Here is a 24,449-nt window from a genome sequence, read left to right as displayed (position 1 = left end):
GGACCAGACCCAGAGTCAAAATTTGCCTAATTAGCGAGCGCGTTCATGTGTAAATTACTCACTCATTATTAACATACTATCAAAAATAAATCTGAGGTACATGAGGTGAGTCACTTCCAGATTCTGATAGAATAATCTTAAATTTGGCTCGGGCCTGGTCTGTTTCGGGTCGGACCAATGAATGGTTGGTCCGGGTCAAAAACGCTTTTGTGATTGTGTATAATTTGCACAATCAAGAATTATGGTGAGGACTCTGAGAACTGGTACTGAGTGCCAAGAACTGAGTAAACAACTGTTCAATCAGTCCCATATCTGACTGTTTATGAACCCTTGACCACTTGGATCTAAATCAATGACGTTATTAGTTCCACGGATTCCATTCCAATCAGGTTTTATACGTACATACCTCTGTCTCCATTTTATCGAGTTCTTTTGACCATTTTCGCTGCCATTTCGCTCGTCTTTTCACGCATTCTCTATTAGGCTTACCGTTAGTGTCTATAGGACAGGGAGGGAACGTCGGTCCTACGCCCTGTGTTTGTGTTGAGAGGTGCAGACACGACATTCAGTGTGTGAAAAAGTGCAGCAAAGAGTGAAGAAAGAAAAGCAGAATTATTCATAATTAGTTAAGAGCTTTTTTTAAATCGAATATGATCGCTATCTCTTGGTAATCGAGGTTAAAAGCACCTATGATTGAAAGCACAGGGCTACAATGAAATTGGTTTCAGGGCTACAGGGCTGAAAGGGCTGTAGGGCAACAGGTAAGGCTACTGATAAATGGTGATAGGGCTTTACCAAAACAGTAATAGGGGTACTTTGAGGTTTGAAATGTCTGGAAATCAGCAAAAACTTTCGAATTACAGCAAATGCTCTAAATACATAATAGTTTTAAAGGGCTACAGGGATAAAGGGGTTATTGGGTAACCGGTAAGGTAATAAGGCAACTGATAAGTCGTAGTACGGCTTATCCGAGATAAGGGGCACTGCAAGTTGTCAAAGTCTAGTATATTGAAACTCAAAAGAAAATGTCTTTGTCCCAAGCGCCGAAAATGTTGCAAAAATAGAAGATATACTTCAGTAACTACGAACAAAAGAAAGTGATATTACATAGTGATGTTGGCAGGTGAAATATTGGAGATAAATCTGATATCAGAGGATTAACTTCAGACAATTGATCAAAGGGGATTAGTTATTGGATCAATAATTAGCACGTTGATAAAGAAATAACTGCTTTATTCACCGCTGAAAGTGACAAATAGCTGGAGTAAAGTGTTAAATACCTGACCAATAAATAAATCATAATAAAAACAACTAGTAAATCACTTGTATTTATATCATGAGTCTTTTTGATAATTTCAGTAATTTACTTATCAAGGTTGATCATTGATAATCATTGATATAATCATTATGATTTATGAGAAATCGAAAAATGCTATAGCAATATCAAAAATCTCAAAATATCTAAGATATTGATTGAGGAGGGTCATGGGTGCGGAAGACCCCCTTTCAAATCCAAGTTCCACATTTTTTTAGTTCCTTTTTTTTCACATTCCGCAAATTTCATAATTGATCTATCAGAATATTTATCCTGTAAACAGTAGTAGTAAACCATTGGCATTTGACATCTTTAGAAATGAAAGCATATATCAACTCTTTTTCGGGCCACTAGCTCTTATCTGCATTTTTATAGAATAACTCTAGCTTTAGCATGAGAGTATGAACTACAATTCACTTTTCATTTGAAACCAACGTGACTGAGAAAAATGTTTGCTGATGTTGACATGCAGAATACTACACATGTCTGTTGACAAGCATAGCACTAGACATGTCAACTTGAGATCTCTTTTTAACACGTTTTTACAAAAATGACCTAAATATGCGTATATGACTATATGTCAAGAATATATTTTTCCAGGGATTTCTTCATACAAAGCTCATTTTTCTATCAACACGCTGCTGTGCTAGAAACAGGTTTTTGCCGGCATGAACATGAACGCATAGCCTGGTGTTTCTAGGAACTATAGGAAACATGTAAACAGCTGATGGAAATATTTGCTCCAGACTGAATGAGTTCATTTAGAGTTCAATTAAAAATATCGTTGCAGAGTCGAGGGACGTGAAATCATTGATTTCCAGGAATCTATCGACTATTCTCGAGCACAACATATATGATGAAGCTGATGCAATCCAAAAATAGCCTGAATGTTAACTAGATGATTTACTATGTAATTGCTTCCACAACTATTTGAATGTAATTTTAGCAAAATATTTATCATTCCGAATATGAAAATTGATCTTAATTAATCATAATAATTATTGACTGATGATGATAAAAACATGACAAACAAATAATTGACAATATCGCATCATAAATATATTTGCTGATATATTTTACTGAGGTCATGTAATTTTTGCAATTTAGTAATGGAAATGCAGAATTTTATGCTAAGATTTCAGCCCAGACCGCTTACAATCCAAAAGATTTTCTACAGTAACCTTCACCTAACTCGGACTGGCAAAACTGTCCAAGTAAGGATAAAAAAATACCTAAGAAAAATTATTTAGCCATATACGAGTAAAGCAAGGTTTACTGTATTCAAGCTTTTTCACATGACTTAGATGTTTACTGCTATATGTATTGCATCAGCTTGTTAATGTTTCACAGGAATCAGCTGTTATTGAATGAATTACACGTATATTTCACGATGACCAATTCATAAAATGTGTCACTGTTCATTATTCACGATCAAGAGATTTTACTATTTCATTTTTATCGTCTCATCTCGATATCCAGACCTTACAGTCAGTGGTGTCTCCAAATATATATATATATACAATCACTATTTATCTTAGCGATATCAAATTTGATAATACACATAGTTTATTTCACAATGATATCGCGATCGAAGCCCTGTCACTTTTTTATATCAGAAGCCCAGACATAAGAAGCGTATTAATCATCAATTGAAGATGTGTGTCAGCTTTTGCTCGATTTAATATCGCGTAAATCGGAACATTCTTCCGTGATCGAAAACGATTCTTTCAATATTGATGATCGAGTTTGAATATAATTTTTCATATGAAAGGATAATTATAATCATTATCTAATCATTAATTATCATTTAAAGCCAAAAACATGGCCTCCAATTATATATTTATAACATTAAATGTACTTATTGCGATCTAGTTTTTGGGGACCCTCGTCTGCAGGCCTACGTGCTGCCATACACCAATAACAACACTATCGACCTTGACATTTCTAGGAACGGGGGTTGCATCATGTATTATTGATGACAGATCGTGCTCTCCAGTGAAAAGCACTGTGTTTTCTTCTGCACTCATAGATAACATTTTGATGGCCGTGTTTACTCTCTCTCTCTCTATCCAGGCACTGTGAATGTGAAAACCATGACGAACTCAACGGAATAAAAACATCCCCGAAGACGTTCTCGGTCAAAAAGTGCCGGTTTTATCTTACACATTATGTTTTCCAATAATAACGTACTTTAAGCAACTTGCCGAGGAACAGGGAACTATGCAGTAATTACCAGAGGGGGGTAGATGGGTAGAATATGGGTCACTTGATAGGGGCAGCCTCTAATGGTGGTTCGCGCAAGGTCAATTTGGCCAAATCTTGGGCAAGTTCAACTTGGGCATTCACTAAATGTGGTATGGGCGGACAGTTACGGTCTTGGTTTTTCTTATGTTTAATGTGGATATAGAAGGATGAAAGCCTACCTTAAGCATGGTTACATAGGGACAACCTTTAACTGGTAATCCTTTATCATCTAGAGGACATGGTTGATCAGGAATATCTGGTATAAAACCCTAATAAAATGGTAATAAACACACTGCGGTCAGGTCAGGAGAAAAAACATTATCAGATCATATCGATAATCACTGACCAGCTAGCTGCACCTCTGATGATAGTCTACGTAATTTGGTGTTAATATGTGCTCAGAGCCAGAAAATTAAGAAAAGAGAAGCAAAATGATAATTTTTCATTTCCAAAGCAGTCTTTAGCAGTTCCGCAACAGAGTAAATTTCATCAAGTTTCCATCAAGCTCATAATTTATTGATTCAACGTTTTTGACTAAAACATAATATTCGTCTTCGAATCAATAAATTATTAGCTTTAAAGAAACTTTTTGGACTTTATCCTTCTTTTTATTAGTGTGGTGGCATTCTCTTTATATCGTTACAACATTCTCGTGGGATTCTTTATATGTCGTTGTGACAACACCGACTCGTACTGTTTCATCAATGGTAGAGTAATTGTAATAATAGGTACAATAAAATATATTATCATCGATCAAGGATATTAATGACGAATTGTTGACTCATTCAGAATAAATAAATCCGACGAACGTTATCGCGATATCAATGACAATTTCACTGGAAATAAAAACCGCATGTTTATAACATGTTTTATTATTGCTAGTTTTACTAGAATATACGTATTGGTGTTTTTTAAATAACGGGTAACATCTGCACGCAGTCACGTCGCAAGCGACGAGTGTTCCATGAAATCAAATCAATGTTTTATATAAAACTAGACTGAAATGAAGCGCGTCTTTTGATAATCAAGCAAAAGAATTTCCAGTATTTTCTCATTGAAATATTTCTATAAACTCATATAGTACCGTTTTAGAAATAGAATCAGTCATGATGACTTCGACAGCGACGACTTACACTTAGTAAATTGAACTGGAAAAACGAACTGCTGAAACTTTACTAATATTGAAACAAACTGGTGGTGAATATGACAAACTATCTGATATACCAGTAAGAAGAGTAAGAGGGGCAAAAGACAACGATATAAATATCTGTGCTTCAAGAAACATGATTTCTCTATTCTGAGAACTAACATTTGCGATAGAATCAGTATTTTACTGAAGGTCACTCTGTAATTAGTGGTATGTATTGGAGGGCACTTGTTACGGGGACGGCACCGTCTGTGCCCTACCTCTCAACAAGGGTGAAGAATGTAATTTGAGCAGACTGCTTTGGAAGTTGACACAAGAGTGTTTTTTATCTGCTTATAGTGCAACAGTGCTGTCTGTTGTGCAGTGGCTGGTGTTTTGTGCAACTAGTGCGCGTGATTTCATCAGCAATTTCATCAATAAGACAAAGATTATCGTCTAATTCATCAATAGCCACAATCACAATGAGATGACTAGGCTCAGACCACATCCACAGTCATATTTAGATTATCAGAGTTCACATGTAAACCACTGACTCGTTACTAAAATCCTATCAAAACAATGCTGTGGAGTCATTAGCATTTACATAATTTCATCAGTGCTAAAATTTGATATGAGCCATAGGTAGTCTGACATTTTTGGACGAACCAAATTTAGCGAAAAGACATGGACCCATTTTTAGGCGGTTGGTCCAGGTAAAAAATGTGTGATCGTGACTAGCATCTATGAATCAAACATTTGAATATTGGCGTCTGTCAACTTTGATAACGTGAATAAATTAGAAGCAATATGCAAATATTTCCGAGTGATTCCACTAAGGTTTACTGTACAAGTAAAACGTCTATGAATTTTTTTTTGCCGGTGTTTATAGAAACAGCTTGCGCACAGATTCTATTTCCTAAAGACAAACAATTTGATTTTCACGAGACATTAGTTGACAGACGTCTGTGAACATATGGTACATACACATCATATCATATGACGGACGATCGAATTGTCAACATTTCAAGTGCAATGAATAAATATCTGTTGGTTACGCAATGAAAGCAGTGCATTTTTAATAAAGCAGTTATTCATGCGTTATAAGAAGAGAACAACTTGCTGTAACTACATTCACTGCTATAGGTTTCTATATACATGTATAAACACTTTGTAAATATAACGGTCGGAAATAAGGAAATGGGAAGGAAACCATTTCGTTCTCATCGACCTACAACAAGTGCCAATAACACAGTTTCTTTTAATAGCAGTGAAATATGTGTCAGCAATATACCACAGAATGTTTACGTGGTGGAAATATCATGCTTACCTTATTGAGTAGAACGACTTTTTCTTCAATTCCGACTCAAGTTATTTGCTAGTTACCGCATTTTACTCATATACATAAATATTTACACGGGATTGCAGAAAGGGTGCTTTTTCATTATGTCCAAAAAGGCAATATTAAACGTACTCCCGTACAGGAATACACCAATTTTCTATTCATTGTTGAGATGATGAAAAAGGTACTCATAAGAATTTGATGGACTCGTACAAGTCTCATAAGTTCCCCCTTGATCCACCCCTGGATTGCAGGTACCTATTTTACGGTGTAACACTAAAATTTGAAATATTCCCGAATTCATGAGACAATGTGGGTAATTACAAAATCTAGTTCCATCTATTACCAAGTCAATGAGGCTGAACTTGAGAGAGATTATCAAAACTTCATTTATCCCTGTGGAGAGATTCCTTATCATATCACAACATGTTTTATCGAGCACTTTCTATAATAATAGGTGCAGATCGAGTGAGGGCTGCTTTGGGTGCTAAAGCAAGGCCCCCTTTTGAAAATATCCTTCACTTTTCAACACTTCATTTCAAAGTAATGAGATGAATTTTTTGAGAGCAGCCCCACTCGCATGATCTAAACACAGTAACCTATTCTCCTTTGGATATTACTATCATATTTCTGTCTGATATATGACATACTAGTCACTATTATCAGTGCCGATTAGATATTGCAGGACGAGGCACTGTCAGACAGTTACTGCAAGCTGTGTAAACCCTGATTTACCACTTGCAGATGTCAAACAAATTGCAAAAAAATATTAAGTAGTATTAGTAATTTCTATCAAAGGAAAGAAAATTCTTCATAACGCAAATCCTTTACGTTTGATCTTTTCAGCTGTTATTATTCTTTAACTAGCATTTAGCTCAAGGACACGAGATAAAAATAAAGTCAGTCAATATATCGGAAGGCTTCAATAAAACAAGAGTGGAGGATACAGTAGAACAAGAACGAAGTAGATCAATCCAGTACACAGTACGATATCAGGGACACTCCGCATGCACGCACACCTGGTATTTGTGCCAATGCACTTTTTCGATATCTCATCACATATCGACCTGGAAATAGTGACAGGTTCACCCAGGGCTGCTGCTGGTTCTCAGATTCATAAAGCAAATGTATGAATAAGGAATTCTACCCTCAATTGCAGGTCCTGTACTCAGGGTGAGGGGTGCACTTTTTATTGATGAACTACGAATAAATCAGTAAGATCACAATATCTGTGATGAAACAATCTTAAAGCCGATATCTATGAACAATAAACAGGAAATCCCCCTCGTCACGCGCAAGTCATTTTGGCCTACATCTATAACAGCTCAGAGCCCTGGATCAGGTAGAATTATTTTTCAACCTATTTTTGGTCATTGGTCAATGGGTTATAACCATTGTATTGATAACGTAATATCATCTATACAAACATTTGAACATTTTTCATACATAATCAACGATATTTGTTAATCAAAAGTCATGCATCAATCTGCGAAACTTCTACAAATTCATGAATTCAAGGTTTCAAAAGCGATAAGGCATTCCACACCGGCGAAAACATTCCGGATCAGATCAGAAATGATAGAACGAACAGATAAACAGCAAGCATATAAACAACATGTTTTTGTCATTCTTAACATATCTCAAAGAATGTTAACAAACTTGAACTAGATGTAGCCTTACCGGGGGACTCAGTAATTGTCTAGGCTACGTCCTGCGTGTAGTCTATGCAGATAAATTATGAAAAAAGCCTTCTCACAACATGCTTCACTAGGATACGAATGAATCTCTATCATGCTTTATCGTAAACCGTTTTCATGCCAATAGGAAGAGTTTTAAAAACGTTACCGGGGGAGGTCTCCAACCACAACCAGGTAGCGGTAGTCCATTAGGGCCCAATGGACAAGGGGCATCTAGACCGGGTATTCCCTATATGGACATAGACATTGAAATAATCATACACTTTATATTCCAGTATTCCTGTTTAATGCAGCAGCTATGAATTGATCATCGACCAGCCCCCGATCTGCCCTACCTGATCTCCTTTATCGCCTTTTGGTCCTTTTTTGCCTCTTCTGCCGCGAGTGCCCTAGAAAAAACAATAAATAAAACTGCTGCATTTTTCAATATTAAGAGAATCCCACAATAATAACGTAAAATCTAACATCATCCATCATGGTTATAGCGTTTTAATAATGGTAATTTAGATTTTCAATTTTTTCAACTTTGGAAACTAAAATGACATTGATATAATTGATATGACCCTCTGAGGAGTCCTTCAGGGTGAGTTTACGTGCCGCCATGTTTCAATATCGAGCCGAACACTTGAGACGGTTTTTATCAAACGATTAGTTTTATCAAAAGAATAATTATTCATTTTATGTCGTATCTCGAAACAACAAACGAGGGAGATATCGTATATATCGAACAAACTGAACAAAAATGAGGGAATCAGGGTATGGTGGCTTACAGGGTTGAGGGGCGGAGGAGGTAAGGAGGTGGTAGTGGCTGGCTGTGAACGTGCGCTAAAAAGATTCTTAGTCAGTCACTTTTCATCGGTCATGATCGTCAATCTCAATCAACAAAGAACAAGATTGCATAGAAACAAAAAGTGGAAGGAAAGAAAAACCTTGCCATGAATTTAACAGAAAAGTAACAAATATTACAAGCCTTGCCTTCCCACTGAAGTGGCCCTTTTCATCAGGACTAAGATTGTTAAAACCTGCAATTTGACACATCTTATGTTTTTGCATTTATTTCATCTAAAATAGAGGGTAGAACCCCGATAGACGCCTTTGATATAGCTGCTACGTCTGAGATATATCTTTTATTTTCTTCTGAACCAACCCCCCCCCCCTGCCTTCCAATTTCCTAGATCCAGTCCTGCTGTTATTACAGTTATTACGACTGGTTGAATATCCATTAATATCTTATTGCAATATTACGTAATCATATTCAATGTGCAATTATTACAATGTAGTGAAAGTAAAACCATTTGCTGAAGGTGTGAAGCATTGTGTGAAAAACACAAATTAGTTCATATTACTCAATAACCAACATGAGTGCTTACACCCAAATATAAACAGTCCATGCAGAAAACAGCGTATTTGTCCCGAACATATATATATATAATTTTTAGACAGATTTATTCATTAATTTCAGTAATAAAGCTGATATTCGGCCTGCAGTGAATTCATGCACAGAGCATCGCCACAAAAATGAAAAATAAATGAAACGAAAACATGAACCCACCCTGGCTCCGGCTTCACCCTTCTCGCCTAATAATCCCTACAGATATACAATAATAAACACCTCTCATTGAAGAAGACTTTGTATTTACAGTAAACCTCACCCTTACTGAGACTGACTACGACCACTGTGAGTAACGAAACAGATTACTAAGATAGAAATTAAAAAGATTTTAATTCTTGCCCAATTTAATCAAAAGTTCGAGCTGGCCATGTCCCAGTAAGCCGAGGTTTTATTGTACGTAGATTTCTTGTTTTATTGTACAAGGGTCAGTCACTCAAAAGATGGTTAAAGTAAACCAGGTTAATAGTTTAAAAAGTGACGATCAAAATTGCATTATTTCTAGAACGGATGGTAGGGTCTGACTCAAGGTGGGGTGCTAACCCCAAAATAGGGTATATCATAAATACATAAAAGAGCAACCTGAAAGAAGCAATAACTCATTTTTGGAAATACAGAGAACCAGACTATGACTATAAACTTTTGTAGGTAGCAGTTTAATCTATTTCATTTTTTCTGTAATATTTCAGGGCATTTTTTTTTTTTTGGGGGGGGGGGGGTAGGGGGTGCGTACCTTCTCCTTGCATCCGCCCCTGGTTTCTATGGTATATATGCAATGGTTAACTTAACTCTAGCCAACTTTTGAGCAACTAGTGCCAGTATTAAAGCTTAAGATTATCTGAGAAATTGATAATAATGAAATGGGCTAGCTGCAGAACCTTCCTTACCTGTAAACCAGGTACACCATCTCTACCCTACATACACACAATAATACACAGAAATAAATACACAGTACACGACACAGAATAAAAACAAGCTTAAACTAAAGAAAAATCAGACACAGGACAATTAACACATTACGAACGCCTTCACGAGCTGAGGGCTCACGAACGATGCTTACATTGATCGCGAAATACATTAAAAAATCAACATAATCAAATAAAATTAATGTTATATGCATCGTAAAAATCCTAAATAATGAATTTAGTTTCATCTGAAGGACTGAACACCATCAGGGCATCATCGAACTTTGAACTTTGTACTCAAATATTTGGATCAAATATTATACTGACCCAGTTACCCCGAGAGTGCCCTGAATTAGTTATGTAATTAGTTGAGTCCACGGTGAACCAAAGTCCATTGGGGGTAAACTGATAATCAGAGTATTAACTATGTCCGTCCAGTCAAAGGAAACTGAATATTTGACGACTCCAAAATGTGCGCAAATTTCTGGTAATAAAGGGTGATTCTTACCGATGGGCCGGCTGGTCCTATATCACCCTTCTTTCCATCAGCACCGGGGTTTCCAACTGCACCCTGAAATACCCCAAAAAACAAAGAAGGCCTCGGTTATTAGAGTAGGACATAAACGAGCTCTTTATCAAAGCGTATGTTTTTAGAGTGTATGTGCAGATAGTGCTGGGGTAGGGCACTGGCAGGTGGGCCCACGACATTCAGGTTTTTTTAAAGATCCATGCCGAACTGTCTCGGGATGATTTGCACACAGTACGCTATAACGCTAACACGTGAATCTCGATCACGAACGACCTCAGATTTTCAAGGATTTTGAACAAAATGTAGGCGTCAGATTTTAGGCTAAAGGCTAAGAATAGCTGTAATCGTTTTATACAAATACAATGTAGGCCAGATTCATGTGAATGATTTAGTGCTCAAACAGTCAATAATGAAGAAAGAACTTGACATTTTTAGAATCCGGGACATTGGTTCAGATCTACGTTCTATTTATCTATCAATTACAGATCATGAAAACTGTAAATCAATAAATATTCAGCTCATACTAGAAATTAAAAGATACACGATAACTGCTCCCTCCACCCATATTATCAATATCTACCTCTAAAATCAATACCAATGATCGATAAAAGATGAAAGATTGACGTAACTGAATTTTACGTCATTAGTTTCAATGTTTACAGTAGAATATTATGAAAAGAACATATTCTATTTCTGGACTCAGTTGCTCCACAATCCAGATTTCTACAGTTTCGCAAGTGATGATTTGATTCGACAATCAAAACATTTGAACTGAAATCATTTTAATTCTTTCAAATGAATTAATTTTAATTCTCTCAAATGAACTAATACTTAATCAAATTTTGGTCTCAAATCACGACTGTAAGATATAGAAATAGCTTAGCTCTTAACCAAATGCAATTTCTTCATGAATTGAATTTATATTAAAAGAATTTAGAAGCTATCGTTTATTGCTTATTGTGTAATTTGGCCCTGGACCGAGATAAAAATTGTTCTTATTTAGAATCACCGAGACAATAAGTATTTGTGGTCGAATTTGGGGCAATAAATTCAATACATTTGTCATAAATCATTGTATCTTTGTTTTTACAACTTCTTGCACAAAACAATGTTTGATACAAAACAGAACTTTAAACTTGTTTTTCTTTTAGAGAAATGAACCCCAGAAAATGACATTCATTTCCTTGATATAATCGGCAATCTGGATAAAATGGCCATAAATCTTCACGCTGATTGTACGTTATACTAACCCGCGATCCTGGGATCCCATCTTTTCCTGGTCGGCCTGCCATGCCTGGTGAACCAGGGGTGCCCTAAAGTTCGACGAGCATTAAAAGCATATAAGCATCGGTTAAAAAGACAGTGGAGGCATTTATTAAAATCAACAGAGGTTTGGAAAAAATTCTATCCTCATTTTACATAAATACACAAATTCTCCCAGGGCCCAGTTTCACGAAAAAGTTTAAGCCTAAAACGGTTAAGTTTGAATTGTTGTCCTCATTGAAAACATGAAGTAACCATTGGCAATTACACCAAAAATTTGAGTTTAACTTTTTTGTGAAACCGAGCCCAGGTCCGAATTATTCTAGGCCTAGAATTTAAGTCTAGAACCCGGGTTTATGTAAAATGAGGTTTGTGCACATAGTGGAAGAATGAAATTTGGTGCTGTAGATTTGAAGTTCGCTCTCGCCACATTTTTTTTCGGTTCCTGATAAATTTTTACGGTAGTTTTTATTGAGATCGCGTGACTTTCAATTCAACGGTTTTTTCCATAACGTATTCTTCAGTAAAAAAAATGATTAATCAATGAGACAGTTTGAATAACTCTGCTTTGTTGTGTGTTGTAAGAACCGGATATAAAAAGCCGCTCTCAATGCACTTTTCTAGATTGTTCTTTACAACTTAAAGTGAATCATATATTTCTCAATATCACCACGTAGCATTTGTCACCTGTAAACCATTAAAGATCAAGGACAAAAAAACAATCAAAGATTCATAAGGGAATGAAGTATGAAACTCCAGGGCTCAGTTCCTCAGTTGTCAGTTGAATTTTATTCATAGTCTAAAATTCAGGGCCCCAGTTGCACAGTTATAAAAACTGTTTACACTTTTTTAAAGAAAAGAAATTCCCTGATTTTTCTCTGATTAAGTGGCCACCGTTAATTGTCACTACTATGATAACAATGGCCCAAATTAAAACATCCTCAGAACGTCAACCTTGAACAAAACCTGGTAATTATTACAGAAATCATTTAAATCATTTTGTTTTCATAATCGGAAGTTGTTTTGGTGATTGACGTTATAACAACTATCGTCAATAAGATAAAGAGTTATCAGATAACCTTTTAGATTTGAAATGCTTACGTTTTATATGACATTTCGTTATTGAATTTGAATGGTTGATAAACCGGTAACAGAGCCATGTCACGTGAGGAGAGAGAGAATGGAAGGTCAGTTCTGACGTCTCTTATGACTGAACCGATGAATTGACGTATTTACAGAGAAACAATTTTCATAATCTATCAAATTTTCTAAAGTATAGCAAGAATGACAAGGGCTTGAAGAATTTGATCATAAGACATCAGTGCTGGATCATCAGGGCTGATTCTACGAAATTTGAAAGGGGGGACGCACTTTAGTGAAAGAGTTTTGTTGTCGCAGGGACCTAAATGGATGCTTTGAGATACCGGTAGTATTTCGTGCATTTTAGAATCATTATTTACAAAAAATGAATATTCCTTGCATTTTCCCAATGTTTGCTTCAACACTCCATTGAAAATATAGGGTCCCCTCAAAATACACCCGCGACCTCAAAGAAGTAAGATGCTCCACTAAAACAAGGCCTTCCAATCTGTCCTCAAAAATGTTCTATCTATAATAGACTTACTGAATAGGATGAAGGAAACCTTTGTTCATCTTAAAATATCACCGAAACCTTTGATCGCTGATCATATGTCAAATTATCAATCAAAAAAGTCTGTTGTTGCAAAAAGTAGAGCTAAATAGTGGCCAGTGTGCAAAGGCCGCACAACAAATAGGTTATCCTAGAACCGTGACTTGAATCAGCTGATATAATCCAGGCAGTGTCTAGGTATATTCTTTAGAACAACCAGTGGGTATATGGTACAGCATGCCACCATGCCTCTGAAAGGTAGTCACAGTTTTTCAAAGTGCTTTTTAGCTATAGGATACCTTCAACTTTTCAGATTTAGCTTGGCTTGAATGATCATCGACGTACTTACTGACCGCCCTTTCCAAAGTCACTATTTGCCAATGTATCCATACCCTTACTTTGTTTCTGGCATCTAAGAAACTGAAAAACCGAGGACCCAGTTTCATAGATTGCTATCGACTCAATTGAAATTGAATCGAACCCAAATACTCATACTCAATTCGTTTTCTGTCGAGTTAACCCCTGGATTAAAGATAATACTGCAAAACCGGCCCTGAATCGAAGTTAACACCAATCTATCAAACAAGCCGAATATTTTTTTACGAACGCAGATTTTTTCCAATCCTGAAGGCTACATGATTTTAAAGATATCGCCATTTACATACAGCATCAGAGTCTTACTCATTTACTTCTCAGAGATATTGGTGACAATCAGTTTGTTCCTATATTATTCAGATATGGTAATGGGTATAGTTACTATGCCTGGGAATTAGCTATATATCATATGACATAATGAGCACATTATCAACGATGACTAATGCGCTCGCATCTTTTTAAGGACAGCTGCTGTCATACAAGCGCCCATAGTTTACTCTGTTTATGTCATATGAAGGATCCAGGGGACTGTATCTATATCCTGTTATAACCCGTACTGAACTTAATGATTTCTATATAAAAGGCAATCATTTTTTTCTTATGATATAAATCACTTTCCTGAATGTTTAGAATCTTTATGAGTTTTTCCTTTAATCATTACAAACCATTGTTTTGATAAATGCCAATGTCATATACACAATTACCATTAACCAGATTGTTAAACCAGTAAATTACAGACATATTGATTAGGAATTTTTATTCCCCAAATGTCAGGCGCACACTACCTCTAAACAGTGTAATATGATAATACCTATTTTAGCTGCTCTGTTATTTGAACAATGCGTTGACGCTAAACCTTTATTTATTTTGCACTTTTTAGATAGAAGTCTGCCGTGCAGCTAAAATGATCTTTCGACCTAACTATGTGCGGACTATCAAAAATCTGAAATTCCAGACCTCTCGAATCTGCCAACCTGACAATCTATAAACCTGTTTTACAGCAAAGGAATGTAGAGAAATTTCCGCTGATTTTTTAAAATACTCTCTTATTCACAGACGCATCATTCAGGTATTGCTCGTTGCCGGATCATTGTGGTTAACCACTTATTACTACTCTGAGAATGAAGACAGGAATGTTCGACTTCTTAGAATTCAATCAAAAATACCGGATTAGATTTATGTTGCAGGTGAAATTCATCAGTATATCTTCATTCGGAAGATTTTTTCTCAGTCGAACATCATTATAAAAAGGATGCAGCGAGAAATCAATCGCATAAAGTATAAAAATTGTCCAATATACATCAAAAACAGGGCTATACGAGAAATATTAGTTCATCGTATATACTGTAGATGGCAGTAACTCCTGGAGACCTCGATAGAGCAATCAAACTGTACAGCACCAATTTAACAAGATGTATTTAGCTGAATATCAATTGTTAACCTTGACGTGACGCGATGATAAAAGCATTAATTTTTCTCAACGCAACTGATACAGAGGATCCACAATAAAACAAGAATGCGAATAATAGATGCAATTATACCCATCATCAAAATTTAACGAGAATAAATAGTTCGAGTTGTTCATTCCTAGGATCAGAAAAACCAACTGTGTTTTTGAATGCTAGGATATGAAAAACCGTAGACATAGAAAACACAGAACAAGGAACGAGGTTTGACCGGGTTTCACGGGGCTCAGGGGCATGCGTATATATACAGACTTACAGGTAATCCAATTGATCCGGACAGGCCACGATCACCCTTGTTACCCTAAAACAATGCCAGCACAAAAAAAAACAATTTTCACGATTCTAGTGTATTAGTGACAACATCGATCACAGTAAGCGACAAAGACTAAAGAGACTCAACTCCTATAGAGTCAGAGACGGGTGATCAGTGAAACATAGTTCAAACCCTCTAAATACAGTACATCATCCCACGCGTTTCAAACGCATATCTGAATTTATTTTTGTTAGCGATATCGCTGAATAATCTGTAATAACGTTTCTAGTGTGGATTCGATCATGAATATAGAATCTCTGGGAATTTCCATCCTATCTCGGCCGGGATTCGAACCTGATAGCATCGAGAGACTCTGCCACATTCCTCATTCAGCAGGATTCAAACATGAACCAAGGATTTCACCTTAATTCTCCATTCAACAAAACTTTGATCTTCTTTGGTTTGTTGATTTCTGTAATCCTCAGTAGGCTCACTATTGTACTGGGACAGTGCTGTCCGCAATTCTTCATACTCCCATAGGGACAGGCATTCCCAACTGATGGGCATTAAACGACTGCCTTAGTACTCCTGACTACAATGCCGTGATGTCATTATAAGCCATTTTTCTAACATTCAATATGGTATTTATATTTCACACTGAAAGAGTTATAAAGCAAACAGGCAATCTGATTGGGTTGGAATATTTTTCATCGGCAAACTGCGCAACTATATGCGCGCCGGGTCTATTTGGGCAGGAGTTTGTAACGTGGCAGAGTCTCACGATATCATCAGGTTTGAATCGTCGCCGAGGGACGATCGCTTTTTGGAGATTGATTCCCTGCGCGTTGATGATGTATTGTACAAACCAAGAGGGGAGACAGGGATACAAACACTATACCAGTACAAAACTTCCTCATTACCGCGAGTTGCTGTTATTCACAGATACAGTGGTCAGTCAAAACAAGAATCCATGCAACATGCAACAAAACTGACAAGAGACGAAAATGGAAGACAAAATTTCAACAGGCTGCATTCTGAGTTTCCAACTATAGCCTTTTATAAATTTCAAACGAAAGAATGGAAGTCAAAAAATTCTTGAAAACTAGATCGAAATTACTCGTATCAACATGCCAATCGGAGGCAAGGGGTGTTGGAAAGGGAATCACAAGCACTCAGACACATGCAAACGAACCATGCACTAATTTGTCTATATAGAGATGTAGTCTGATTGTTAATGTGCGACACCAAATTATCTTCAAAACCAGTTTCTATCATACAAAAACTATTGATTATCAAGTGAAATTTGGCATTTTGAAATGGTATGAAATTAGTTTAATTAATAGTTAACTATGATATGAGTTTATTTCAGTCTTGCAACATTGTTAAAACATTCAATAAAGCGAAGGGTGGCTGTTTAATTATTAATTTGTAAAGTCAGTTGATTATTTTTCTATCCAAAACTCTCGAATTTTACTCTAAATGTTTTTAGTTGTTTTTATCAAAATAAAGTTGATTCTTGTCAACCACCAAAATTTTTAAAAGTTTTTGTGTCGGAATTTGGTGGGTTTTTCTCTTTTAAAGTTTAATATTCGTTTAAACAAAAAGTTACGAATTTTAACAAAAGAGGTATTAAAATTAAAATGTTTTTTTTGTTTTGTTTTATGGTTGACAAGATTCTAACGAAGACGTTTTTTTTGTTTTGGAACACACGTGTAACAAACGACGGTTGTGCAACACTCTGTATCTGTTATATCCCTGTCTTCTACTCAAACTACAATCACTAATTCATCAGATTTTTTAATAAAACATTTTAATCACAATTTTATCATGTAATAAATCTAAACAGTCATTCAGTATTTATCATTATGAAATGTTTGGCGTTTTGTTAAAACTTTTCTTCATTATTTTTGCATGGCAATTTTATTTGATAGTGACAATTAATTATATTTGAAACATTTCTAAAACGTGTAAATCAGTGCACATAAAATTATATTTGAATTCGGTGCTTAGATAAACTTTTTGGGTTCAAACGAAAGTAAGATCGTGTGTATTTTATCTCACACAACCTGTTAGAATTCCAGTTTAAGAACAAGAGTCCTGCAGATATGCGCTAAAAAGCTGGACCCAGCACCGCAATTCTGGTTTAAGGTTTGACTCATAGACTTAGAGTTGAAATGAAATTATTTAAATTCTATCTTGAATCTTAAATCAGAATTGAATAACTGGAACCATTTCCACAGTTCGGATATAACCCTTTCAGTGGCGACTAATTAATATCTGAAAGTGAAAAATTCCATCCCATTGCCGTGTGCGGTAAAAACTTATTTCTAATAGCATCAATACACCGTGATGCGATGTACAAGTAAAGTTTATCTCCAATTTACACACAACAAGGGTTTAGACGTACTGGAATGGTTAAGACTTGACTTTCATAGTTAAGATATTTTTTCAATGAATAATTCAACTCTAGAGTCAACTTAACTGCGATCACTGGAACTGGATCCACACTCTTTATATTGACTCTAAACCATAAATTTAGAACTGGATTCAGTAACTGGAATCGTAACGAGCAGTGATTGTGATATTATGTAATCAAACAATCATTTCCGCAGATTTCTTACCACTTCTCCTTTTTGTCCTTGTCTTCCCAATGATCCCTGAATACAATTTCATTTTGCAAATGACAATTGTTAATAGCAGTTTTAAGTGATGTTGAAATGTCTTTATTTAACTCTTTATCAAATGGAAACTGGATCCTGATCTACTGGAAGATTCGTAGTTTATTTCATTTGCGAAGGACTTGTTTTCTTGATTTCAATATTTTCACTAAATATTTTCAGAAACATGCATCACACTCACCACTCGGGGCACACAGAAAACCTACCTTAATACCGGGTGGACCTTGTAATCCCATAGGTCCCTAAACAACGGCACACAGAATTATCATTAGAATATATGAGCTTAGAAAGCCGTAAAACAACTACAGCAGAAATATTGAGATCCAGACAAAAACTGATGTAATATCAACATTGCCCCGCGATGATGGCACTGTTTGTAAACGGCGGAATGTTGTGGTAACAATAATCTTCTCAATTTTCAAATTTTCATTCTTCAAATTGTGGGATTTCCCTTTCATCAAGATTCATAGTGGCATTAAGACAGAAATATTGCCTCTTCAGCAGAGCGAGTTCCAGAAAGTACGCAGCATCCCACCACCACCACTACTACCACCAAGGTGAAGGCATTTGAATCTATGGGGTGATTTATCAATTGATTACTTTAAATAGCACTTACTCGTGGACCAGACGGACCGGGTGGTCCTGGAATCTACAAAATATTAGAGGTTGATAATTGATGATATATGTACATATAAATACAAGGTGCCGCGATCACACAGAGATGATTTGGTATGGTACAGTGTTGTTCCAGGCCTAATTTGGCTGGGCTGAAAATACTCATGTGATCGCAGCTATAATCATATTGTATGTTTTATCAGGTCTAATAAATGAATAAATCTAACGGTTCTTACCAAATTCACATCTCCATTTTCCATTTGAAGTATTCCTGGTTCACCCTGCAGAAAACAACGAGAAAATGATCATATATCCCAGAAAATAGAACACGTCCTGAAATGTGATTCATTTATTGATTATGTTTTTCAAATGAAAGCTATAGCGAGTTAGCAGAGTGATGATTGCGTAGTGAATAGTCGGGATACTTACTGGAGGACCGGGCAGGCCAGGATTTCCTATTGAGCCGTCTCGGCCTGGTAATCCCATATCACCGGGCGAGCCCTTGTTACCCATCGGTCCCTAACAAGCCAGAAAGCAAAACTGATACATGTGCAGAATAGTGAATCAATAGATAGAAGAGAAGATTATCAAGAGAAAAAGAGAGACAATTTATCTCAGTTTTATGTTAATTACAGGTGTTTGGATTTTTCATGATTCTGAACCCAGTTCCAGAGATCTCGGTTGAAATTTTTCTATCTATAGTGAAAAAGGGATTGAATATTAACTAATTTCCTGATGTCCAAAGCACACAAAGCAGGGAAACACACAGAAGCAAACGTGTTTGATCTGGGAAATGTTCCCAAAACTATGTTTCTTGTTTCTCATAAATGCATACGCCCGGAAACAATTTCTGTTTCTGTGTTTCCGTGTGCGTCATGTGCGTTGGGTTTTAAGAGTCGAGAAATCTGGAGCTGCGTCTTGATTATTCATTATTTGAGGTAGCGATGTATTTTTAGTACGTGTCATGAAAATCTTTTTAGGTGAAAACGACTTGACAATAATAATAACGGTATTAGACGAGATAATTATTTGTGTTGGTTGTGATGAGTTTGGTGTTTGAACTGTGCTGCGATGACTTAAGCATTTTTGCTGCAAGTGAACATATATTAATACAATTAATAAACTAGTATCGCGAGTCAAACACTGATGATCTCCATTCATCAGCGGGCAACCGTTTTTAAATTGAGCATCACAAAGATAAAGATAATCAAGAATCTAGGAGATAATCGAAAATTCATTTTTTCCAAAATATTCAACACTTCATTTGAAACTTTGAGACGAAAGATTCTTGATGATTTTCATATTATCTACGATCTACCAAAAAATAGCACATCAAACCAAGTACATTCTTTGCCCTGGGACCCAGTTCCACCGTTCTAGGTTAAATTTGACTCTCTAGACTTTCAGCGCTGACTAATTAATACCCAAAAGTGCTGGAGATAATTTGTTAATTTTAAAAGATTCCACCTCCGTGCGGTGTATCCTTAGTTACTGATATGTCACCGTTAGGTTCTGCCTATAAGAGGTGCTGCCACCTTTTGATAGAGATGTAACCTAATAAATAATCACATCGGTACAATGCAATGCGGTATACTAGCAAAATCCATCATCGATTTATACACCGCACTGCAGTGTAGATGCACTGAAAGGTTAAAACTAGTTCATTTCCAATGTTTTAAGCCTTGAGAATCAACTTTTAACTGGAGCTGTGTATTTGGATCCAGGATGATGAAACATTATACCTTTATTTTCAATGATTTATTAAACTTTTTACACTCAAAACGATTTACCAGTTCACAAGCTACGAAGTGAATTCAAGACTGATTTATCAACAGAGATGCTAGGGCCAAAGTACCAAAATTCCGGAATTTAGAACGGGCGTTTTTGCATCGCCGGAGATGCAGTGTCACGATCGGCATCTTTCATCTGAAAATACGACGGCAGGCATTCGTTGTGCTTCACATCCCTCGCTGCCTTCTTATGCCGCGCGCTATCCAGGTGACGAAGAATATCTTTTTTCCCGCCACTACCGTATTTGACCTGGTCTTATTGACATCGGCGATCCTAAATTTCCGAAATTCCGGATATTTCCGGAAAACTAGCATCTCTGCATCAAGCATAAACCCAGGGAAGTTGCAGAAAACCTTACAGTCTTGAAAACACTTCTAAATACAAGTCAGCGATATTTTCACCGAGTAGAAAGCTGCCACCAATAGCCACCAGACAACATCGATATGAGGGGGTTGTGTAGATCGGGCTGCATGCAAACACAGATTGGGCAACTCACTGGAGGGCCTTGTATACCGGGTTCACCGTCGAGACCGTCTAAACCTGGTAATCCTCGTTCTCCTGTTTCACCCTTCGAGGAAGAACAGTATCAGTAACATATATTCAATCTCTCATATAAATATATAAGTATTGTATTGTAGGAGACTCCTTAAACTGAGGGGTCTCTTTAGGGTTCGCTTTACTATTTTGAACTAAAGAAAATTTCTAATAAGATAAAGTGCACAGTTTCCGGGATGAAATTAGTCTTTCTCGAGGTATTTTTGTTTGGACCCATAGTTCCACAGATGTGTGGGTTCAATTTGACTCTGGGAACCCAGCAGTTTTGGGTTAGTCCATTATACACAAGCCCTAGGGTTAGTCGGCTGTTACCCAAGGTGTCCAGAGCAATAGCCAACCCTAGGTGCTATAAACTTAGATCCCCTCGTAAGGTACTTCAATTGATACCTTCAACAACAGGATACTTAACAAATGCACTGAACAACAGAAGTACCATGCTAATATCTTATATACATATGTACATATATATTTGTAAAAGTATAAAAAGCGAACAAGATATTCTTCGAAAAAATAAAACAATTTTTGCCCAATTTCATGCAGGATTCTATAGCAAGTACCTCTTTATACAGGCTAGACTGCAATAAGTGCCGTCTATGAATATCTATATCTAAGACGAATGAGCAAAAATATAAATCATCAAAGAAAATCAAACAATCTAAGCAGAGATGTGAGAACAGCTAATTGAAAATTAACGGTTGTGATAAAAAACAACATCTGATGCTTTGTATATATGAAATACAAGCTTTGAACAATATGTAAATATATATGGGATGAATTTGAAACATTTTGAACTTGAGACTTGTTTCAAATTTGTGTCAATTTGAAACTAGAATACCGATCGAGATTGTCAACAATAGACTCAACGACTTATTTGGGAATTCGAAACATGCTGAGAACTAAATTTTTATACCCTCGGTCCGGGAAGACCACGGAAACCTTGGCTGCCTTTAGGACCACGAGGTCCAACTAATCCATTGACACCTGCTTCGCCTTTGTCACCTTTAACCTAAACAACGACCCAAAACTGTTACAGAAAATGTCTTACAAACGCTAAAGACTATTCTAATCATTTCATTAACATATTACATTTACAGGTATATTTGTGTCTGAAACTAAGTGCAGAGAAACTTCTAAAGGCATGCAGGTTTGGTTTAACAAGCATCATTCCAATTTCAATACAGTTTATATTACATCACAGTTTTACATTCCATAAAATGCAACCATTATCACATACATAAATATCTAAGTATCATTTTGCACTAAATCTAACTGAATTGTAAAATCTCAGATAAGAATACTAAAAAGTTTATGCGTATCCTACGGAAGCCCATTGGTGACATATGAGATGATTTTTTCATGATTTCGACTTATCACGTCAAATCTCAGGTTACCATGTCAAACTTTTATATTCAAAATCTTCACCGACGGGCTTCCATAATTTCTATAGAAAGATGCATCAACTCATTCCACAGAATACGATACAATACAATATGATAAAATACGCTAGCACCAATTTTCATATGATCTTTTCTAAACGTGTTTAACTTTGCAAGTGATTTAAAGAGTTATAGGGATTTATGGAGGTAATAATGATTTGTGTCTATTATCTATTGATGAAGTTGTCTTGTTTTATCCATTATTTGACTAGAAGCGATGTCTATTCCTGTCTATACTGAGTGAGAGAGACTGAGACGATTCATGCATTATTCTGAATGTCATACCTTCTTTCCCCGTTTTCCTCGAGGTCCTTGTTGACCGGGTAGACCTATCATTCCCTTAGGCCCAACATCACCCTGTGTATGCATTATTACAGTATGAAAACTACAGAACTCGAATCTTTTACGTTTGAAATTTAAAATTTTGATGAGATTTTGAGGAAAAGAAGAGTTTGAAAGAAAGATGGGACAGAAAAGATTTCAGAGAGATAGGTACAGAAATGTTGAGATGAATAGAAATTTGCACTAAAAGCGCTTTTAAACAGGGCTCAGTTATTCAGTCAAGACTTAAACCCTGAAAAATGATCTCAAATCTTCAACTGATTGTCACAAAAGAGTCTTATCATAATACCGCTATCAATATGCAGCCTTTGTACGACTCCTTTTGACATTCACCATCTAACTGTGAAGTGCGAATGATCAGTTTTGGACAGAATACCCATCAGATGTCTGATGTTTTTACTTCATATTCGATCGGAAATATTTACATGAGATATGCCGCACATAAGTCCATTCTCACATGTTTGAAGTCTGGATGATCAAAAACTGTGATGAATGGTGAAAGAGTATTGAATGTCTAAACAGGGAGCCGAGCCCATGCAGCAGATTGATACCCGTATAAGTCTTGCCCGTAGAACTGGCCCATGAATTAAAAATCTAATTTCAAAAGCAGTTCAGTTATCAGTGATCAGTTATCGCGATATTGTATGAAGCCGTTAAATAAAAGTAGAAAATTTCTCGATTAATAACAAGCTACAGAATAGTAATAATCAGCTACATAAGCTCATTGTACCTTCGGTTTAATGACAATTTCTGGCAGACCGTGCGTAAGAGTACGCAACACCGAACGCATGCGATGTCGTCGTCCCCGGCGACGCATGCATCGAGTATAACGACGTCTGCTGCGTCGTCCCCGGCGACCATTCAGCGGTACGACTTCGATTTTACAAGTTTTGGCTCGTTTCTACGCGCGTTTTTTAAATTTAGAACCACGGCCAGCATGCAAAGAAACAATAAACAAGTTAAGAAGAAAATCAGAAGAACAAAATCAAAACGACGGGACCCAGTTCCACAGTTCCTGGTTAAGATTTGACTAAGAGTTAACTCGGTTGAAACTTAGCTAATTCTAACTCAGAATTAACTGTAAATATCAACTATGGAACTGGATCCGGAGGAATAAGCAGCCAGAGAATGCGTGAAAATCTCAATTCATTTTGTTTTGGAAAGTCTTTGCATGGTGGCTGCAGGCTGCAAGCACTAGTAATACTGCTATTATCATAAAACATGCTACTTAAATACAGTCAATCTCACTTAAGTCATAGGTGGGGCTCGATCATTACCTTTCACGACTTATCCAAATGTCAACTTCTTGCATTTAGTAAGCTGGGGCCAATTGTTCAGAAGTTGATATAAGTTGTTCCCAAACTACATTTTTCATTTCTCATAAATGCGCATGACGTATGGAAATGCTTGTTTCTCAAGTTTCTGTTGTTCCATGCCTCGCGGGTTATAGTATGAGGTATGGATACTACTGCGCATGTGCGTTGGGCTTTAAAAAGGATA

General features: G+C 36.4%; 1 protein-coding gene across 39 annotated transcripts in view; it reads right to left on the bottom strand.

The window, feature by feature from the left end:
• LOC141903085 (uncharacterized) overlaps window positions 1-24,449 on the bottom strand; it is a 46,712-nt gene that overhangs the window by 4,473 nt on the left and 17,790 nt on the right. For 2 of the 39 annotated variants that reach the window (XM_074790985.1, XM_074791006.1), the window contains 16 exons: window positions 22,893-22,964; window positions 22,082-22,177; window positions 21,113-21,184; window positions 19,255-19,344; window positions 19,062-19,106; window positions 18,827-18,859; window positions 18,417-18,452; window positions 18,154-18,189; window positions 11,796-11,858; window positions 10,525-10,587; window positions 9,999-10,025; window positions 9,274-9,309; window positions 8,057-8,110; window positions 7,870-7,950; window positions 3,739-3,828; window positions 407-532 (listed from right to left, as the gene is read on the bottom strand). In XM_074790985.1, coding sequence (XP_074647086.1) covers window positions 407-532; window positions 3,739-3,828; window positions 7,870-7,950; window positions 8,057-8,110; window positions 9,274-9,309; window positions 9,999-10,025; window positions 10,525-10,587; window positions 11,796-11,858; window positions 18,154-18,189; window positions 18,417-18,452; window positions 18,827-18,859; window positions 19,062-19,106; window positions 19,255-19,344; window positions 21,113-21,184; window positions 22,082-22,177; window positions 22,893-22,964 — 1,020 coding nt within the window. Of the gene's footprint in view, window positions 1-406; window positions 533-3,738; window positions 3,829-7,869; window positions 7,951-8,056; window positions 8,111-9,273; window positions 9,310-9,998; window positions 10,026-10,524; window positions 10,588-11,795; window positions 11,859-15,535; window positions 15,581-18,153; window positions 18,190-18,416; window positions 18,453-18,826; window positions 18,860-19,061; window positions 19,107-19,254; window positions 19,345-21,112; window positions 21,185-22,081; window positions 22,178-22,892; window positions 22,965-23,679; window positions 23,851-24,449 lie in introns of all 39 variants that reach the window. The other 37 variants (XM_074791002.1, XM_074791022.1, XM_074791015.1 and 34 more) reach the window with 35 other exon arrangements.

Source organism: Tubulanus polymorphus, chromosome 4 (genome assembly GCF_964204645.1).
Source record: "Tubulanus polymorphus chromosome 4, tnTubPoly1.2, whole genome shotgun sequence".
Lineage (NCBI taxonomy): Eukaryota > Metazoa > Nemertea > Palaeonemertea > Tubulaniformes > Tubulanidae > Tubulanus > Tubulanus polymorphus.
The sequence above is the reverse complement of the archived record's forward strand: the minus strand, read 5'-3'. Positions and strand labels throughout refer to the sequence as shown.